The sequence below is a fragment of the Rhopalosiphum padi genome, chromosome 4 (genome assembly GCF_020882245.1).
Source record: "Rhopalosiphum padi isolate XX-2018 chromosome 4, ASM2088224v1, whole genome shotgun sequence".
Classification (NCBI taxonomy): domain Eukaryota; kingdom Metazoa; phylum Arthropoda; class Insecta; order Hemiptera; family Aphididae; genus Rhopalosiphum; species Rhopalosiphum padi.
The window spans coordinates 50729791-50749612 of record NC_083600.1 but is presented as its reverse complement, the minus strand read 5'-3'; the positions used below and the strand labels follow the sequence as shown (position 1 = coordinate 50749612).

The window sequence follows — 19822 nt, the reverse complement described above, 5'->3', positions numbered from 1 at the left end:
TAATAACTATAGCTAAAATTATGTTTCCAGGGTGCCGGGTGCACAGCACTTCTAGTGGCTGTTGTGTCACGAAAGATGGAACTGTCTAGGGCAGAGAAACATGTCCATAACTTTATGATGGACACTCAACTTACAAAACGAGTACAACATTGAATAATTTGTATACTATTATTATGGATGATTTTTTTTCATAAAAAATATATTTCGTTTTCAGCTGAAAAACGCTGCGGCCAACGTTCTCAGAGAGACTTGGCTGATCTATAAACACACTAGACTGGTGAAAAGGGTGAATGCAGGCAGGGTTCGAACACACCAACGAAAATTCTTGTTGGCCATATACGCGTAAGTCTATTACAATTCAATATCGCCCAAAACGTTTGTTGACCGCTAAAAGAAATTCTCAACAGAAAAATCATTACTGACTTAAACGACTTAAAAAAAACTCCGTAAAATGGTATTCAATATATTGTTTGAATACAATCATATTTTGCCTCCAAATGTTCTATTATTGTATTTGAAGCACACAGTATATATTCAAATACATTTCTTTTTTACGACTTCGTCGAGTTTAATAAAAAATAATAAGTTTTTTTCAACACGACGCGCTTGTGATAATTAAATACTAGTAGTTTCCTGATGAATAACTACACGACGTACACAAACCCTTTTCAATTAAACTCTTCAATTAAAACAACCGCACTGCACTCGAGGGGATAACAAGAGTTTTTATTTTATCAACAATCGTATTCCAACCGAATGCGAACATTTTTCAAGTAGACAGTTTGAAAGATAATACTCGATACTTCTACCGTTGGGCTGAATAAAACTCGGGTGTTATGTTTTTAGTTTAAAGTAAATATTTTATGTTTACCTTAGGTTGAGAAAAGTGAAAATGGACCAAAGAAAATTAATGGACAACGCAAATACAATAACAGACATGGCCAAAGTGAGTAGCAGAAATTACCTTGTCCTTAACAATAAATATGGAGGATAATGATTAATATATTTTCAGACGCAGAACACTGTTTATGAAATCGTATCAGACATGAGTAACCGATACGATGCGTTTGAAGAACGTTTGGTGAATCTCGAAGATAAACTAGTAGCCTTACAAGAACAGGTAAATAATATTATTTTATATTGTTTACTGCTATAACGTATCAATGATGTAAATCCCAGTTGGAATTACTATAAATGAATATCAAATTATACGTGCAATATCATGTTCGAAATGTTAAACATTTTATTTTTAAATCAATTATAATAAAAATAATAATTCCTCGTTGACATGGTACTTTTAGATACATTTACATCGAATTATTTTTTTTTACCTTCGACAGACTAGGTACAGTAAGTAGTTATACAGTTTTAAAGTTTCGTTTAAATTATTTTGTCTTGTAATTATAACTAAGAATAAAGGATTTAATCAAACGTAATATAAAACAACATTTTAAAGTCTAAATTAACCATATCTAAATAAATTATACAGCCACAAATTCCGTAAATTATTTCATGAATTCTATAAATTATTTTACATGACCGAATAAATGCAATGTATTTCAATTGGGTTATACAACTACAATTACATAACACGGTAGTATACCAAATTATGTAATTGAAACTTTGATTAATTCTCTGACGTATTTTATGTTTATAAATATAACTACCATTTGACATTATACACAATTAATTCAATTAATTTGAATATTATATAATAACAATATATTGACACAATTTTTATTATGTTCTTAGTTTATACATCCCACCTTTATTTACAACATCATTATTCTTTTACAATCATTAGCAAATTATTGTTCTACACTTTACTATATATTCTCTAATCGGTCTTTAAATTATCAAGTATTTAGGTCAAAATAAACATTTTTTTTTTATCAAGCTTACGAAAATTAAATAGTTATATTCCAAAGAAAAAAGTTTGTTAATGACTTCCAACCGAGCGGACTTTTTGGATGAATCTTTAAAAAAAAAATAATAATAAAAGCCTAAACGCTTGCCAAATATCAGAAAAAAATTCCACTTGATTACACATTTTCAAGTGATTGAACCCCATCTAAATTTACAATGGTATAACGGTTTTCATAAGGTGAAAAATATTTTTTGCATTATTTTTTTTTTAATTCCCATAATATTCGAAAAATATTCATATCATGTCATGCGCGAAACATCTTAAATTATTTTCCAGTGTAGATTGTACACCAAAAGTCTGACCAAATCAGAACTACATAAGTTTGTACTGTTGTAATTACAACAAGTATAGTGTTGTGACTAATGACTAATGAGTGACTAACAGCACTATATATATGAATATTTTCCGAGTACTATATCGTTTTACAGTATTCAAATTTTACTTGTCTTATATAATTGAAACGATAACATCTGTATACCTGTCTTGCACATCCGATTCTCTTCTTGATATCTGAAGCTGTTTGAGCAATGGTGTGTTGAGCGATGGAAGGGAGTATGGGAGGAATTTACATGACGTAATGGTAATATTTTACCTACCAAACAGTGTCATCCGAACTGCCATGGGCGAACATAAGCTCCGCTCACTCTATAAAGTCTCCATCCAATCAACTTTCTGTCAAGCAATCAGTTTTAGTACTGTGACTTTATGCCTGGTGATAAAATACAAAATACCGACTCAATATTCATGTTTAAGGAAACGTTATTGTTTCCGATAAACTAATGGTAAACACTAAAGCGGGTTATTGATTATATATTTTTCAATATATTTTTTATATGGTTTAAACAATATAACAGTTATTGTCATGACGTACAGAAATTAAAATATAAAGTATAATATCGTCCCACAATTTTTGTTTTTGATTTCTTAATAGTATTTATACATTAATACACTACACATTAAACTAACATTAAAATACTATCATCACTCCAGAACTCTCTATTATTGACATTAATACGCATATTGCACAAATAAATATCTGAATAAACATCGGCGAAATATAAAATAATTTAATTTTAAAAAAAAAACATTTAATATTCAGTATACCTCTAACAGCTCTAACTAAACAAGGTGATTCTTTTAAAACTTAACACCAATGTATTTAAAAAGTATTAACTTTTTGGAAATTTAGAAATTTATATTTTACATATTTTATATTATATTAATTGTATATAATATATTTATATTTATCGTTATGATTTTTTAAGTAATAACTATTTTAAATCACAGCATACATTATTCATATCACATCTAGGAGTAGAATATATTTCTGAAACAGTCAATAAATAAAAATAAAATTTCAAATGTTCTTAATTAGTTATAACTTATTAGAATTTTAAGATGTTAAAACGATCTGACAAGCGGAGTAGTAGAACAACATTTTGAGAGGTACATTTATATCAATCAAATCCCCTCATCCGAACAATAAATAATTATAACTACTCATTCGAAATTTCAATTCCAATTATAATTCTCAGAAAAAGTATCCTAATTTAAAATATAAAAATATAAATGCTATCGATCAAAAACTTAAAAAAAGATAGTAAAAAATGGAATAAAAAATATATATATTATACAGGAACAATTATAATAATACGATCGTTTACTTTAAAAGAATTGGCTCCATTTATACACCTATAATGGGAGTATAAATAATTTCGTTATATGAAAGTTTCCATTGGAATTTTCTCAGCACCATAAATGAAGATTTCACGACACATCCTGTCGAAATATTTATCGATATTAGGAAGTATTTTTTTTTCATGTCTTCAGCCAATTTGGAATCCGGTACTGTTGACCGGCTATAACTAAGTTGGAACGCTTTTCCGTAAATCCCGCAAGACTGCAAAATAGAATCTAGACGTTATAGAGTCCGTTGTGTTTCGCGGTAGTCGTTAATCGAGTGACGCGTGTCTGTGCAGCTGGAGCTGTTGCCGGAGATCCTGACCCGGTGCATAGCGCAGAACCAACAGAACCAGCCGAACACCGCCAACCCGTCGTCGACGACGGAGTCCAGGCGCAACTTCCTGCACCCGGAATCGGCGGCCGCGGTGGCCACCGGCGGCCTGATGCAGCCGTCTGTCTCGTCACCAGCGGGTAGCATGACCGGCGTCGGCGGCAACCCGCTGATGTTCCCGTCGTCCTCGGGCGCCCCGGGCAGCGGCATGATGTTGGCCATGGGCAACGGGTCGACGGTCATGTCGCACTCGCGCAGCGTGCCGCCGACCGGTGCCGGCGGCGCGTCCCATTACCACTGGCCGACCAGTCCCATATTGCCGCCCATCAGCAGCCGGACGCCGCATTTAGTGCCCGAGCCCATCCAGCCATCCAGCTGAGCCCACGCCCGACCGCCGCCCATCGGTAATTATAACTTCTTTTTTTAATAATAATAATATATATATATATTAAATACGTTTTTATTAATATTAATTTGTATTGTCGCAATTGCGTCGTCGTACGGCGCAGCTTACGAGTTTTTTTTATTTTTGGTGCGATACGGGCAAAACACCAATTATCGTGTTGTCAGTAGTTGAGTTTAAAAAGTATATGTTAGGCCGCAGCTGTACGCGGCGTTTCCCGTCCAATTCGAAATTTATCGTTCTAATATAGAGTACGTATATGGATAATATGATCCGCAACGTTTTCATCCGGAGGGTGGCCTAACCTTGCGTTCTTGCGGACGAACGTCGAAACAATAAAAACGCACTCTTGATTTTACACAGCTTTGAATCGAGATGGACTACTTACGCGGTGATAGAAAACATCACGAGACTGGTGATACGTGGAACTCAAAGAAAAACGCCGCGTGTATAACCAGTCCCAGCCTTGCAGGATTCGTAAAATATATTGTCAAATGCGTACTATATTAATCATAAGGTTGCCCGATAGTGCTCGACCAATATAATATACGAGATGATGTAGTATGTACTGCGCGTATTATAAACGATATATTTTTTAATTTATTCAATATAATAGAATACAAGTATCTATGTCCTATGACCTGCTTATAATAATACCTAAACGTACTACTGGTTAGGTATTATATTACTTGATTATTTTACATTCTAATCGTTTTGGTTTTGAAAGTATCGACAAAAGACTTCACGTTTGTGTAGGCTCATTGTAAAACTGATTATTGTATCATTTGTATTCGTTTTTAATTAGACGTACGCTAACCTACACCAATGTGTAGTTTCTACGTGAAAGGGTTAACCCATACATTTTGATTGATACCTTAAAATAGATAAACCCAAGTACCTATCCTAGTTTTGATGTTTATTATAGTTTTTAATGTTGTGGACACGTTGCTGTATTTATTATTTTGTACTTACATCGCGATAATATGCATTATTTATTTTCAAATTATAAAAGCAATTGCATTATTAAAACCCGTGTAAAATAATACAATTAAATGGCGCAGCTTCTAAAAAATAAACCATAGAAAATTTTTTTTTAAATGTCATGTTCTTTATAAAGTTTCTGAATACATTTGACAATTAGTTTATGATACTTTAATACACCACGGCCTCGAATTATATTTCGTGGTATAACGAATATAACGTCGAGAAGGTAAAAAAATCCGAATTTAACGTTGGCATCATATTGTAATTTCCAACCTCGTTGCATGTATATTATTATGCGTCCCCTACGCAGATTATTTATTTTTACTGTCTACACTACTATACAGTAGATACTACGCTTCCTTTATCAAAGGTAAGTTATCGATTACCTTCGTCGCACGATGTTTAATCTCGCCCCGCTGTATCGTAAAATAAGACGGTTTTCGTTATCGGCCTTAGCTTTTGTTATCTCCGTGGAACCTCTGCGTTTTATTATAATGGTATATAGAGTATATTGTATACCTACCACGGCATACCTTTGTACTTAAAAAAAAAAAGAAAAAGTAACGAATAGTATAGACCATAGATACGCAGAATTTGTTACATTCGGAAAAAAGGAAAAACCTAGTCTTAAAATCAATAATTTTAATACGCACGTAGACGGAAGTTGTGAACAACCGAATATGCGTTGCGCGTCTTTGCACTCTTTGCAGAAAACCATGCGAATGTTCTGCAACAGTGGGTATAAAATGGTTTTTATTCGGAATCGTTCGAATTTAATAACACAGCTGCACGCGTTTGTAATTAATTTCAGTCCATCGCTAAATCCATTAAATTATATATATATGTATACCTAGACAGGGTAGTGCAGTGCTTTTAAACATGACAGCAGTTTCCCATTATTCATATGGATAAATGCGATTCCGTTACTATATATATATATATAGAAACCAACTGCAGTAGTAACGTTACTGCAGGCCGGTCATATAGAATAACGTATTTATTATCAAATTATACATTATTGTCATTTATCGACAAACGTATCTGTGGTGATGTTAATTAAAACCATTCCATTTTGATGACCTTAAAATACAGATAAATTGTGTTAAATCAAATTTATTTTATTATTATTATTTTTTTTTTTTTTTTGAAACGTGGTTATTACCAAAACACTTAATTGGTTTGTTCATATAGGTCGCGCTATACTAGTTAATTATTTATTTATATTTGTGTACAGCTCTATACTATATACCTACATCAACAACTAACAAAACACAATAGATAAAAAATATAGACATATAATTTTGAAACCGCTATTATATAATATAGGTATTAGATACTTAATGTTATACTACCTTTACCACGGCACGTTGAATACTCCAACTTCATGTAAATATACAATAAGGTACTCATTTCGAATAATTAAATCATCCACCGCTATACTTACACCTGCAAAGAAGCTCGGTAGAATTCACTCTATCTCGTTTTTTATCATATAATAGTTTTTTCAAAACGCTAGAACACAAAAAACGGTCTTTGTGTATCTCACCGAGCGCATAACAAGGTAAAATTCTATTTTTAATTATTAATTAATTTTTCTTTTTTCAACCCATCCTATTTAAAACGAAGGTAGATGCACGGTCTTGTTTGCTTTTTAATTAGGTGTACCTATATATTTATTATTATTATTATTATTATACGGTCGAACGGTATTCACTCTATGCCGACCCTAAAAACGTTGGTTGTTAAAGGATGCCCTCCATCCCCCAGTATAGCCGTATGTATAAGAAGGAATGCCTAACAGCAGACCAAATAAAAACTTTAGTCTGCATATTTCTATTTGTTTGCAGATAAAAATAAAAATGGAATTGCTCAAAAAAGGTTTTAAGTCTTTGTTATATTAAAGAAATAATATAATCCCATATCTGCAGTACCTATTTGTATCTAGATAGACATAATAATTAAGATATTATTTATTGTAGATCCGAAAAGCGATTAAAGGCTATTAAAAGTAACTCTATTGAAAAAAAACCCACTAAAATAAACGAACAAATTTACATTTTTCCTTTGAGAATTATTATAAATGAATTTTAAAAACTCAAGTTCAAAATTATATCATATTGCATATCTTAGTGGCGGCGCCAGATATTTTTATTGATGGGAGGGGGGGGGGTGAAAATTTTTTCTGGTAGAGCATTTACGTTTTAGTTACTCAATCACCCATTAATTTGTTTATACCATATTTTCAGGACAGTATTGTTATAAATGTTTTGAGTATAATATATTATATTTCTAAATAAATAAGCAAAAAATGTACCTATAGTTTATTATTATGACAAATGTACTACAATAAAACTTCAAATTTCCTTCGTTTTCTTTTATTTGTATGTAATAATATATAACTTTTTATTTTTTAATGTATGAAATTTTAGTAAGTGTGCCGTTAGTATTAACTCTATTAAGTATATTTATTTCTAAATGTACAAAAATAGTATATTTAATTTGAGTATAACAATCAAACTTAAAATAATATAATTTAACTTAAGTCTAAAAAATCGTTAAAGTAATAATTACTATTTTATAATATATTACTAATGATTTACAATTTCTTTATTTACTTACATATTTTTAACATTAAATTATAGGGAGGCAATGGAGGGGCAAAATCAAGTGTTGGGGGCACTTGCCCACCTTGGCCCCGGTGTAGCAGCGCCCCTGCATATCTGTATATATATATAATATATATTATGTATTAAATATCTGCATTATACGAGTATATACGCAGTGTGTACCTGTTGTATACCAGATGTCCAGAATCCAGATTTAGGTAACGATTCATTTCTAAAGAAGGAGTGTAATGAATATTAAATAATAATTACCTATTGCGTGACTGTGCGGAAATCGCAGAGTACCGTTGTACCTATATCACGTAAAGAGTGTAATATATATTTCCCATATCTTATTTATTTCGTTTCTGTTTGATTTCAAGTTTAAAAATAATATAATCCAAGGACGGAAATAAAATTTGTTTGAATGGGGATATACGCATATATGTATACATTTTATTATGTAGGTATACCTACATAATATGGGGAACTTACAGGCGTCCCGCTTTCCATTCGACTATCCCGAGAATGATCAAAAATAGGACAATATAATAATGAAACGAAAAATAAAATACAAATAAAAACGTATAGTTGTGTTAAACTCACTGTGTCGCATTAATAATTTTCAACAGCAACGCACCACCGCTGTTTTTCTCGGTTTTCGCATACAATCGCGTCACGTACGTTGCATGTATTATGACCGAATCATAAACTTTTCCTCTGGCATACGACCAAACTCTATTTATCTCAATCTTCGAACGTTGTAGTCATACGTACCCTATAATAGTGTATAATACCGCTTACCCAAATATATTTTTACACTGTTCCGAAAGATAGAAAATTGTGTTTATCATAGCGTTTTCCGTTACACACACCAAAACCCAGCTTAATTTAAAATACAATTTTCCCGATGTTTACTCCGAAACTACGCCCGCTCAACCAGTACAGATTAAAAACTTGTTTTCGTTTTTATTTTCCATCGCATTATCACGTGATTTAATGGACAATGCATATAATAAATTAGAGGCCACTAGACATGCAGAGCAGTGCAGGCTACTGCATGCATGGATAATGGATATACAGTGATCTATTTAACTAGGTAGTAACGTTAATTTTTTAATTGTTTAAATGTTTTTATTCAATTCGATGAATGTTTTTACGTATAATAACACTATAAACATTATATAGTATATACATTAAGAAACTACTAGCTCATTTTAATTTCGAATATCATCGAAATGCTGTCGTAGCCAGCTATTTATTGAGAAGCGTAAATTCAGGCAATTTTAGCTACGCTGCGGAGCGACCATGCAATAAGCCGTATGGAAAAATAAAACTAAACCATTTCAACAATAAAAAATGACATTACAAGAAAAACGATTACGCATCGTAGATTCGTCGGATTTTGATCATTATTTTTTTTTTATTTGAAACGGAAAAACTTTGTTCAGATCATATTAGACTTTGATTTTTGTATTAACTTTAAATAATGCCAGAAAAATACATTTAAAAAAACTGAAAAAATTGTAATATATAAATGTATTTTACAACTTACTTTTGAAAATAGAGTTTTTAAAGTCAGAATCCAATCTAAGTATCCAACCCACATAATGCCTTCATATTTTATGTAACTTTTATATAAAAATAAATTATCGAACTCTGAGCATTTCGCAAAGCATAAAAGTTGTTCATATGAAGCAAATTATGCTAAAAATAAAAATGCGTCCTAAAACGAATACAAATAACATTATTAGAAAAGCATTCTTTTGATTAGAAAATGAAAAATACATTTTGTTATTCATAAAAAAAAAACCACTATGGAAAATATGTAGGGAGGAAATAAGATTTTTTGTTAAAATATATTTTAAAATAATAATTCAACCTTGGTATAGTATGACTTTAAAAAAAAAATAAAAATACAAGTTTACTTAAAAAGTTAGTTTAACCAGTAACCAGTTGAGTTATAGCGTTTATAGTAGGTTACAGTGCATATATTAACAACTAATTAGTAATTACAATAATTTTATACCTAGGTATATTATAATAGATATATGCTCATTTATATTATGACGTATAATCATATAAACAACAGTGATAGGTAACCTATTCTATAAATATATATAGATACTTAACGTATTTCCCGCTATTTATGATAATTTTCGTTAATAAACGACATTCGAAAGATAATAATTTAATATGTGTTTGTATATTTTTAGGAACAAACATGTGTCAGCGTTCGTTTTGAAATCAGCCGAACGACTGGAAAACGATTCGAAATCGTCTACGTACAACTTATGTCTACGTTAATATAATAATATTATAAATATAATATATTATTATTGTTAAAATACTTAAGTAGAACTAATTAATGTTAACACAAAAAAAATACTTTGTTATTTCTACTAGAAATTAGTAAGAATTGCTCAGAATATACAAGTGGATTTTAAAATTTCGCATAGGTCACGTTCAACGAGATATGTAGAATTGTATACGCCAAAATGGCTTTTATTTTGATTTTGATTTTTTTTTAATATTGTTAAAATTTATAAATTTATAAAATTAAATATTAAAATGTAATTATATTATTAAATGTCTTTATAGGTAGGTATTTTATCGCTTTAGGATGATTGCGCGTAACGTACATTATTATATTTTTCTACGAAAATCAATTCTAAATAACCATTAAAATCTTTATAACAATATTAAATAATATTAATATTAATATAAATTAATAATTAAATAATCACTCATAAAATATATAATAATATATTCGGTAGAGCTTCTTAATTATTTAAGAATTAATAATTTGAAATAAAATATAATTTGACTATACCTACATAATAATATATATGGTGTCCAAGCGATAACTCTTGAATGAACAAATACATTGCAAACATTTTATACACATTAAAACAAATATAAAGTTTAAGGGACGTGCACCAAATCCCATGATTTATGTAAATTTTATTTTTAAATAATATTGTTCTAGATTATAAGTTTCAAAAGAAATTAAAATTATAGTTTATCTTTTTTTTCGTTACCCATTTGTTTATTTATTCGTTTAATAGCGTTCCGTTATGATTAGTTAAGTGGAAAAAATTAGCTCACAGAAATTGCATAGTATATACCTATTCGTATATACATCACGTTGTTTAATTAAATACTTACATTGACTATAATTTAATGAAGTTCAAATGAATTTGAATCACTGTATTTAAAATTTCAACGAAATACATATCATAGTGTTTAATAGGTTTGAGCATAGATGGTATTATTTTCTAATAAATCTCAACGACTCGCTGGCAATCCGATAAGTGATTTTACAATATTTGCAAGTTTTTATAAGGGTTCACGAAAACAAAAGGGGACATTTTGAATCAGGACCAAATCCGTAATTATAACTTAAATATTATATATATATTGCTATTAAATTATTATAGTTTATTATTATTAAAATAATTTTAAATATATTCAATGAGCGTTAAGTGTTAAATTTTGAGTAACATACTTACGTTAGGAACTATAAGCTTTATGATATTTCACGTTTTCTTAAAAAAATTAAATTAAATAAATAATAAATATTGAAATCAAATATTTATATTATATAGCTATGTTATGCTTATAACATTATGTTATATATCTGTATAATATAATAATTATACTTAAATTTATACCCCTGTTATTATTTACAATTTTCATTAAATTTTTTTTAAACTTTTTTAGAAGTGCCTTGAGTTATCTTTAACTTTTACATTTCAATTTGTTATTATAAAAACAAGTATTATTATTATTTGTAATGCATTTAAATTTCATTTATTTGTTTTGTAAAAAGTATATTTTAAAACCCATGAAAGTTAAATGTGCCTTAATGTGCTTAGGCCAAATTAAGTTAATGAAATTTTTTTCTAAATATTATACGTAGAAGGCATTATTATTGATTTAGTACTTTTTTTTTATTTGAAAAGAGTTGGAAACAGCAATGTTTCGCATCCACTTATCATTTTTCATATTTGTCAACTTACTTAAATAGCTATATAAATACCGTTGACGAACTACTCGATGTTCGCACTCCCGCAGTACAGAAATAGATTCTGATTGAAATAAGCAAACAAAATGTATTAAATAAATTGTAACAGTGTTGATTGAAAAATCAACTAAAACTTGAATTTTTAGTGACCACTAAAATAAACTCAGTCCAAGATCATAAAGAATATAAATATTAAAAAAAAAAACTTATTATACTTTTTTCCATAAACTGTACGGAAAGTAATATCGCTGCCAACTACCTTACAAGATAAATATTATGTAACAATTTAGTAATATTTATTTTCAAGTGAGTAATCCAATAGTACGTATATATTATATTAATACTCACCTATTATGATATTTTATTTATATTTGTATAATAATAATTGTATCCTATTAAGTATTAACTCTTGTATTCATTACATTATGTTTATACTACTTACGATCGTTAATTTTTCGATTTTTATGCTATGTTTATTAGTCAAACAAAATCAGCACAAATAGTTTTATTTTACTTGTAATACCTAGCATATTATTATTCTAAATTATATCTACATATTAATATATGAATATATATATATATATATATATGTGTGTATATTAAATGTATGTTTTCTAAAAACCCGTTTAAGAAATTATACATTAATTATGTTATAAATCGTATAAATTGATGGTGCAAACTTAAAAAACAAAGTTTGTTACATGTACTATTTTGTTTGTTTTTTTTTTCAATTACTTATAGAATTTAAAATTAAATACTTATAATTATGATCAAACAGTTCCGATTTTGTGTATTGTATCTCGTATATTTTTTTTGTACATGCGATGTAAATAAACTGTTGAGTAGTATGTAATTTTTTTTTCTTCATACCACAAACAGTATAAAACGTGTTCAGTATAAAAACTATATTAGGAATCTATATTTTATAAAAAATTTAACAGAAAGTAATAGGTAAAACTATTAATTATTAGAAATGCAAAATATAACAATAGATATTTTATTAATATTAATGACATAAAACAATATTATACTTTATATAATCTTAAGTCATTAAAATAAATAAATTATTTTAGTAAATTAGAATACAATATGTAATCATTTCATCTAAATTTTAAAAACATCAAGTAAATCAACGATAAATACATAAATATAGATTAAAATACACTTGTCTTGTTTTAAATTTATTGTTTTACGGTAAGTACATTTAATTTAATCACTTAACACTAATTACCTAAAAATCATACAAAATATAAAGTAAGTCTTTATATAATATATATAATAATAGTTCATTATATTTTCAAGGACTCAAAATGTCAGTTGAAAATTCAATAACATAGTGGTGGGAAAAGTTCATATCAATTTAATATTATATGAAATGATTTTCATATAAAGTACATAATAAATTTAAATTAAAAAACAAACAAAAACATATAATATAAAATCAATTAATATTAAATATCATTTTTTCATCAACTTTAAGAAATTATCAATACAATTTAGTATTTACAAATACTTAAAATATATAAATGCATTATACAAATATTTAATAAGGTATAAATCAACTTTTAACATTTTAAAATCCTTATTTTGTCAGTTTAAAAAATAGGCAGTACTTTAGTTCTGCACATATGTACAATTCATAAATGATATTAAAACTTACAACTGTGATAATATTTTCTTTTTGAGATTTTCTTGGCATCAAAAACATACTTAATAATTTACTTACTAAGTATATATTAATAACAGTATTTATAAGACATGTACATGTGTTACTGAATAAAAAAATATAAATAAAATACATAGATGTAGATCTACATACTTACAAATTCAAAACATTCATTAACACACAAGGTGTTAAAATGTTATTGTTATTTTTATTCAAATACTTTATATTATACTTAATATTTTTAAAACTTATAGACCAGTCAATTTATTTGGTGTGAGTAGAGTTTAAATAATTTTTCTACAAAAGACTGCAAAACATTACAATCTTTTGTTACATCTTCCATTATTTCTTCTAATAATTTTGTATTGAAATGACCAAACAAACAATCGACTGACAGATCTTTAATAGTAAGCTTATGAATATTCGACAATGTTATCTCAATACGAACCATCAATGGGCATTTCATGTTATGTACTACAAATTGAGCCTTATTATCTTTAAATGTGACACAATATATATCACTTACATAAGACATATTGTTCATTACTTTATTAATATAATGAACATCGTCTAACAGAGATTTTAATAATAGTTCTACATCTCTTGAAGTAAAACATATTTGTTTGTATACCTTTGGATTGTATTTTGATAAAATCCAATTTATTCCAAATTTTATTATTTCATTTTTTGCAATGGTCTTTGAGGTTAGTGATATATCTTCCACTTTAAGAAATGAATAGTTATTAGAAATATTTGAATATGTTATTGTTAAAATTATATTACTGTCTAATACATTAAAAATCCATTCTCTGTTTGTACACTTATCAAGAACTAATTTTGTTTCAATAAATTGCTCATTCCACCTTGTTAAAAATTCTAAAACTTCATTACACAAATTTTCTTTTATGGACTCGTTTTTAATCAAATTTTCTTGAAGTTCATTTCCTATTACTAATTGTTCATTATTTAAGCTTTTATTAATAACATCATTTTTAATAGGACTTTGTTGAATAAAATCATCAGTGATGAAATCTTCATCCATACTATGGCAAATATTAGGTTTAGACATAAATGACGAACAAGATAAAGGTGCACAATCTCTATTACTGTAACTTCTTTTTCGATTTACAAGACATGGTTTTTCATTGTTTTGAAGTGTTTTGTCTGATGAAATATTAGCTATATCTTTAACACAAATAGTTTTGGTAGTTTTATCTTCATTACAACTAGGTGAATGATCATTTGAAGTTAAAATATGATTAGTCGCTTTAATATTGTCAGTTACTTTTATAGAGTTGTTTTTATTGTTTTCTTCGTTTATATATTCACTTTCTTTGACAATGTCATTATCTTTAACAAATTCATTTAAATTTGTTTTATTTATTTCTAATTCATCAAGTGCCATGACAATTAGTTCTTTATTTGTTTCACACATATGGTCATGTACACTACTTTTATTCACTTTTTTACCTTCGTTTGAATCAACTAAAAATTCAAAAGAATTGTGTATTATATTGTCGTTTTCAATTTCGTGTTCCATCGATATATCCATTTTACTAACATTTTCAAAATTCTCAGAAAAATTATCATTAGTAATTTCTAATTCATTTTTTGTACATTGATCTTCAGCAGGTGATTTTATTAAATGTGTTAGATTTACAGATTTTTTTGATTTTTTCCTAAAGGGTGAATTAAAATTATCATCATTAATCAAATTAAGTAATACAGATTGGTGTTGACTTTTTGAAATTGATTTATCTTCGTTGTGAATAGATACATCTGATTGAAGATTAGATTGGTTATTAACAGTTACTGAAATCTCAGAATCTAGTGCCTCATCGGATTTTAGTTGATCACTTTCTTCAGTGTTCAATGAATTATTTGACATACTAACATCTAGAGATTCACTATGAGTGAATACTAAAGAAGTTGGACCAACCGATTTTCTAGAATATCTTTTTCGCTGATATTCTTCAATTATTTCAGATGTATCTTCTTTCTCAGCTGACTGAGTTGAGTTATATAAAGATATTTCTTCTTTTTCACCAGACTGAGTTAAATTATTTAAAGATGTTTCTTCTTTTTCAGCAGACCAAGTTGGATGATACTCAGATGTGTCACATTTTTCTGCAAATTGAGTTGGATTATATACAGATATATTCTCGGATATATTTGATACATTTTCAATTCTAAGAGATTTTGTTTGGTTATAAACAGACATAGCAATTGATTGTAGAGAGCAATTTTGCTGCTGGTTTTGTTCAAGTATTTCAGATGTATTCATTGCATCCTCATTAAAAACAGATAAAGGAGCGACTGATTTTCGAGAATACTCAATTTGATTATTTTCTTCGACTACTCCAGATGTATTTGATAAATTTTCAGAATCAAAAGACTGAGATTGGTAAAAAATAGATATAGGTGCATCCGATATATCATCATTAAAAACTGTTGTAGGAGCAATTGATTTTCTAGAATATTCTTCTTGTTGATTTTCTTCAAGTACTACACTTGTATCCGATATATCATCATTAAAAACTGTTGTAGGAGCAATTGATTTTCTAGAGTATTTTTCTTGTTGATTTTCTTCAAGTAATACACTTGTATCTGATATATCATCATTAACTGTTGTAGGGGCAATTGATTTTCTAGAATATTTTTCTTGTTGATTTTCTTCAAGTACTACACTTGTATCCGATATATCATCATTAAAAACAGTTGTAGGGGCAATTGATTTTCTAGAATATTTTTCTTGTTGGTTTTCTACAAGTACTATACTTGCATCCGATATATCATCATTAACTGTTGTAGGAGCAATTGATTTTCTAGAATATTCTTCTTGTTGATTTTCTTCAAGTACTACACTTGTATCCGATATATCATCATTAAAAACAGTTGTAGGGGCAATTGATTTTCTAGAGTACTTTTCTTGTTGATTTTCTTCAAGTACTATACTTGCATCCGATATATCATCATTAACTGTTGTAGGAGCAATTGATTTTCTAGAATATTTTTCTTGTTGATTTTCTTCAAGTACTACACTTGTATCCGATATATCATCATTAAAAACAGTTGTAGGAGCAATTGATTTTCTAGAATATTTTTCTTGTTGATTTTCTTCAAGTACTACACTGGTATCTGATATATCATCTTTAAAAACTGTTGTAGGAACGATTGATTTTCTGGAATAATGTTTTTGTTGATTATCGACTGTACCAGATGTATCTTCATTTTCAAAAGAGCTGTCTTGAACATTTAATGGACATGTGTGAACCATTGTTTTCCTAGAATAGTTTTTTTTTTGTAGGTTATTCTCAACAATTATTGATTTATTTTCAAGATATTGATTTTTATCTAACACAGATGTATGATTATGTAATGTTTGTTGTAGAAGATTTTCGATTTCAATGTCTTGGTTGATATTTTTTTCGGGAGACATATTTACAACAAATGAAGAACCTGTGGGGAGTATAGATAGTCTAGATTCATTAGTTTGATTACTATCAATTATATTTGAATAATTATCAAGCACACTTTGTTCAGGGTTACAACTATTTTCTACTACTGCCGTCATAGGTATTGTTAAAAGTTTTTGTTCATTTAAAACTCTTAGTGGGTCATCAACATTTACATAACTAATTTCAAATGCATTATCTTCTAATGTTGGATCAATGTCCATTGAAACCATACTTAATGATAATTCCTCAATAAAATCTTCTCCGGTATCAGACTTGTCCAAACCACAACCAATAGTTTGAAAATTTGAATTATTATTTTCTGATTTTTTAGTTTGCACAATTTCTGATTCACAGCTGCTTCTTTCTTGAATTTCACAAGATATATCCGATCCCATACTTATAGAATGTTCACTACATTCATAAACCAATTCACAATTATCTTCAAATGTTTGTCTGTCAGGTAATTGTGTCAACTCCATATTCATTGATTTATAATCATCACTTGACCAAATAGATTTTAAAGATTTAGTCATACAAGTTAATTCCATATTACTTGATTGAGTATTACACAATAAGTTAGATTTAGTATTTGCACAAGTAAAATCCATACAGCTAGAATTTGAACTAATATTCAAAGTATTTTTAATAGGCACATCAGATAATGGTGTTGAAGGTATAAGACCAAATTGACTAACTGATTCTTCACCACTTTCATCAACCAATGTTTCAGACATTTCAGTAGAACTTAAATCGCAGCCATTATCCCCTGATAAAATTTGGCCTACTTTTAGTGCTTCTGTGAATTCCATATTATTCTCTGAATAATCTGAACTGTAACTAATATGCTCAGAACCATTATTATCAATAGTATAAATAGTGTCTGACAATATTTTACCCGATAATGCTTCAGTCATTTCCATATTATCATTTGGACTTTCATACTCAATAATAATACGACCATTATCTTCTAAGTTGGTACAATTAGTAGATTCAATGCTAATTTGAGCATCAGATTTCTCAAATTTTCCTGATGTTTTAGGTTTTTCTACATTTGAAGAATCAGATAACATTGAAATTTGCTCATCAAACATAGGAGCTTGATGTACAGTTAAAGATGTAGCACCTGTGTTGTACATTTTTATTTTATTCATCCCTGAAAAACTCACTTTTCTTTTGGATAATGTTGCAGTATTTTCATCAGCATCTTGATCAACTGTTTCGATCTCTTTTAGAGGTGCCCGTACTTTAGGTGGTTTTAAGATTGAACTTACAGACTGTCGACTAGCCATCAGTAATCTATAAAAATAATATATTTTATTAATAATAATTTTAATAGCTAATTAAAAACTACAGCAAAACATAATATAAAAATAATAAAAATTAAATATGTTGTAATAAAAATAAAATAAATTGGCTCTTATTTCAATCGAAGATAGAATCTATGATATCTATCAATACTTTAAAATCATAATTTTGAGTGAACCTAGAATAAGAACAGAATATAAAGATTAAAGAATAATATTTCAATAGCTATTCCAATCAAAAAACCCTTTTCCAAAATTATTTTTATAATCAAAAAGTCACCTAAAAATAAATCTGGGTTAATTCAGATTATCAGGTCATAAATCAAAAACTTATAAAAAAAAAAAAACAATATTCTCTTTATAATTTACCTATTTCATCTACCTACTTGGAAACATTCCATCATAATACTAACCTACAGAGTCAGATAAGCAACCAGACTTCCTTTTGTCTTATTGTCCTATAAATCTTCCTCCATACCTCTTAAAAATTCTCCCCAATTTTTATTGGACTAAGCAAAATTCCTATTTCTTAAACAAAAAATTCTAGTGAAGGAGTATTTTCCTATGTTTCCCAAAACCTTCAACCTGGAGTAGTAAACTGAGAGACTTCTTCATAAAATCTACTAACTCTCATTTCCCTTATTGCTAATACTTAAATCCTTCTTTACTATTCCTATCACATTTGAAGTAATGCTAGTATATTTAAAAAATCAAATACCTCCACTCAGCAAACAAGTACTAAATTTAACATAAATTTTACCTATTTGTCATACTATACCCATAATATGTCGATTGTAAAAATTATATACTTTTAAAATACCTATAACGTCCACTCATACATTTGAAATTCAAAAAATTAATGCTCCACTGTCGCCATATACCTAAATTATAATTTTTAATCTACAGCGAAGTTGTATATGTAATAGTGATCAGTATTCAGTTTATTTATTTATTAAGTACCTAGTTCGATGATACATAATTACAAACAGAATAGATACTTACCGAGGTTACAGCAACGGTATAATCAGTAGACGGGATCACTGGAGCTGTCTAACGTCAAAAGCATTTAAGGCAGACCCTAGAGTCATAAAAACGCCAAGTACTGAAGCAATGAGACACAGGTATAATGTAGACATTCACCTGAAGTACATAAACCAGTAAGCTGAACGTTCAAACGGATTTTGAAATATTGTAATTTGTATTTTTGTTCGATAAGTGGTACAGAACAGAGATTAACGATGCATTCGAAAAAGAAAATACGAAATAAAATCACGTCAAAACTGAAAACAAATAACAATAACAACGCGGACGCATGATACCGTTAAATTGCGCGTTTTTCGAATACCGATTACGACCACCGATCACCAACGACACCAACTTACAAATTACAATATTTTTCGAGGTTACAACTCTTACGGCAACGTCGTTGGCCGCAC

General features: G+C 28.5%; 2 protein-coding genes across 7 annotated transcripts in view; one reads left to right on the top strand and one right to left on the bottom strand.

Annotated features, from left to right (window-relative positions):
* The window catches only part of LOC132929105 (small conductance calcium-activated potassium channel protein), a 244790-nt gene extending 233315 nt beyond the window's left edge, over positions 1-11475 (top strand). For 3 of the 6 annotated variants that reach the window (XM_060994207.1, XM_060994208.1, XM_060994212.1), the window contains 6 exons: positions 31-141; positions 215-342; positions 877-946; positions 1013-1120; positions 3907-4345; positions 10148-11475. In XM_060994207.1, the coding sequence (XP_060850190.1) occupies positions 31-141; positions 215-342; positions 877-946; positions 1013-1120; positions 3907-4320 (831 nt within the window). In that variant the 3' untranslated portion in view covers positions 4321-4345; positions 10148-11475. Of the gene's footprint in view, positions 1-30; positions 142-214; positions 343-876; positions 947-1012; positions 1121-3906; positions 4347-7970; positions 8067-10147 lie in introns of those variants that run through there. The other 3 variants (XM_060994211.1, XM_060994209.1, XM_060994210.1) reach the window with 3 other exon arrangements.
* A 1631-nt stretch (positions 11476-13106) lies between these two features.
* On the bottom strand, positions 13107-19749 carry LOC132929102 (repetitive organellar protein). The gene is made up of 2 exons (XM_060994203.1): positions 19389-19749; positions 13107-18378 (listed from the first exon to the last, which is right to left on the bottom strand). The coding sequence occupies exon 2, from the start codon at positions 18369-18371 to the stop codon at positions 13884-13886; it is 4488 nt and encodes a 1495-aa protein (XP_060850186.1). The 5' UTR covers positions 18372-18378; positions 19389-19749; the 3' UTR covers positions 13107-13883.
* Positions 19750-19822: the final 73 nt, after the last annotated feature.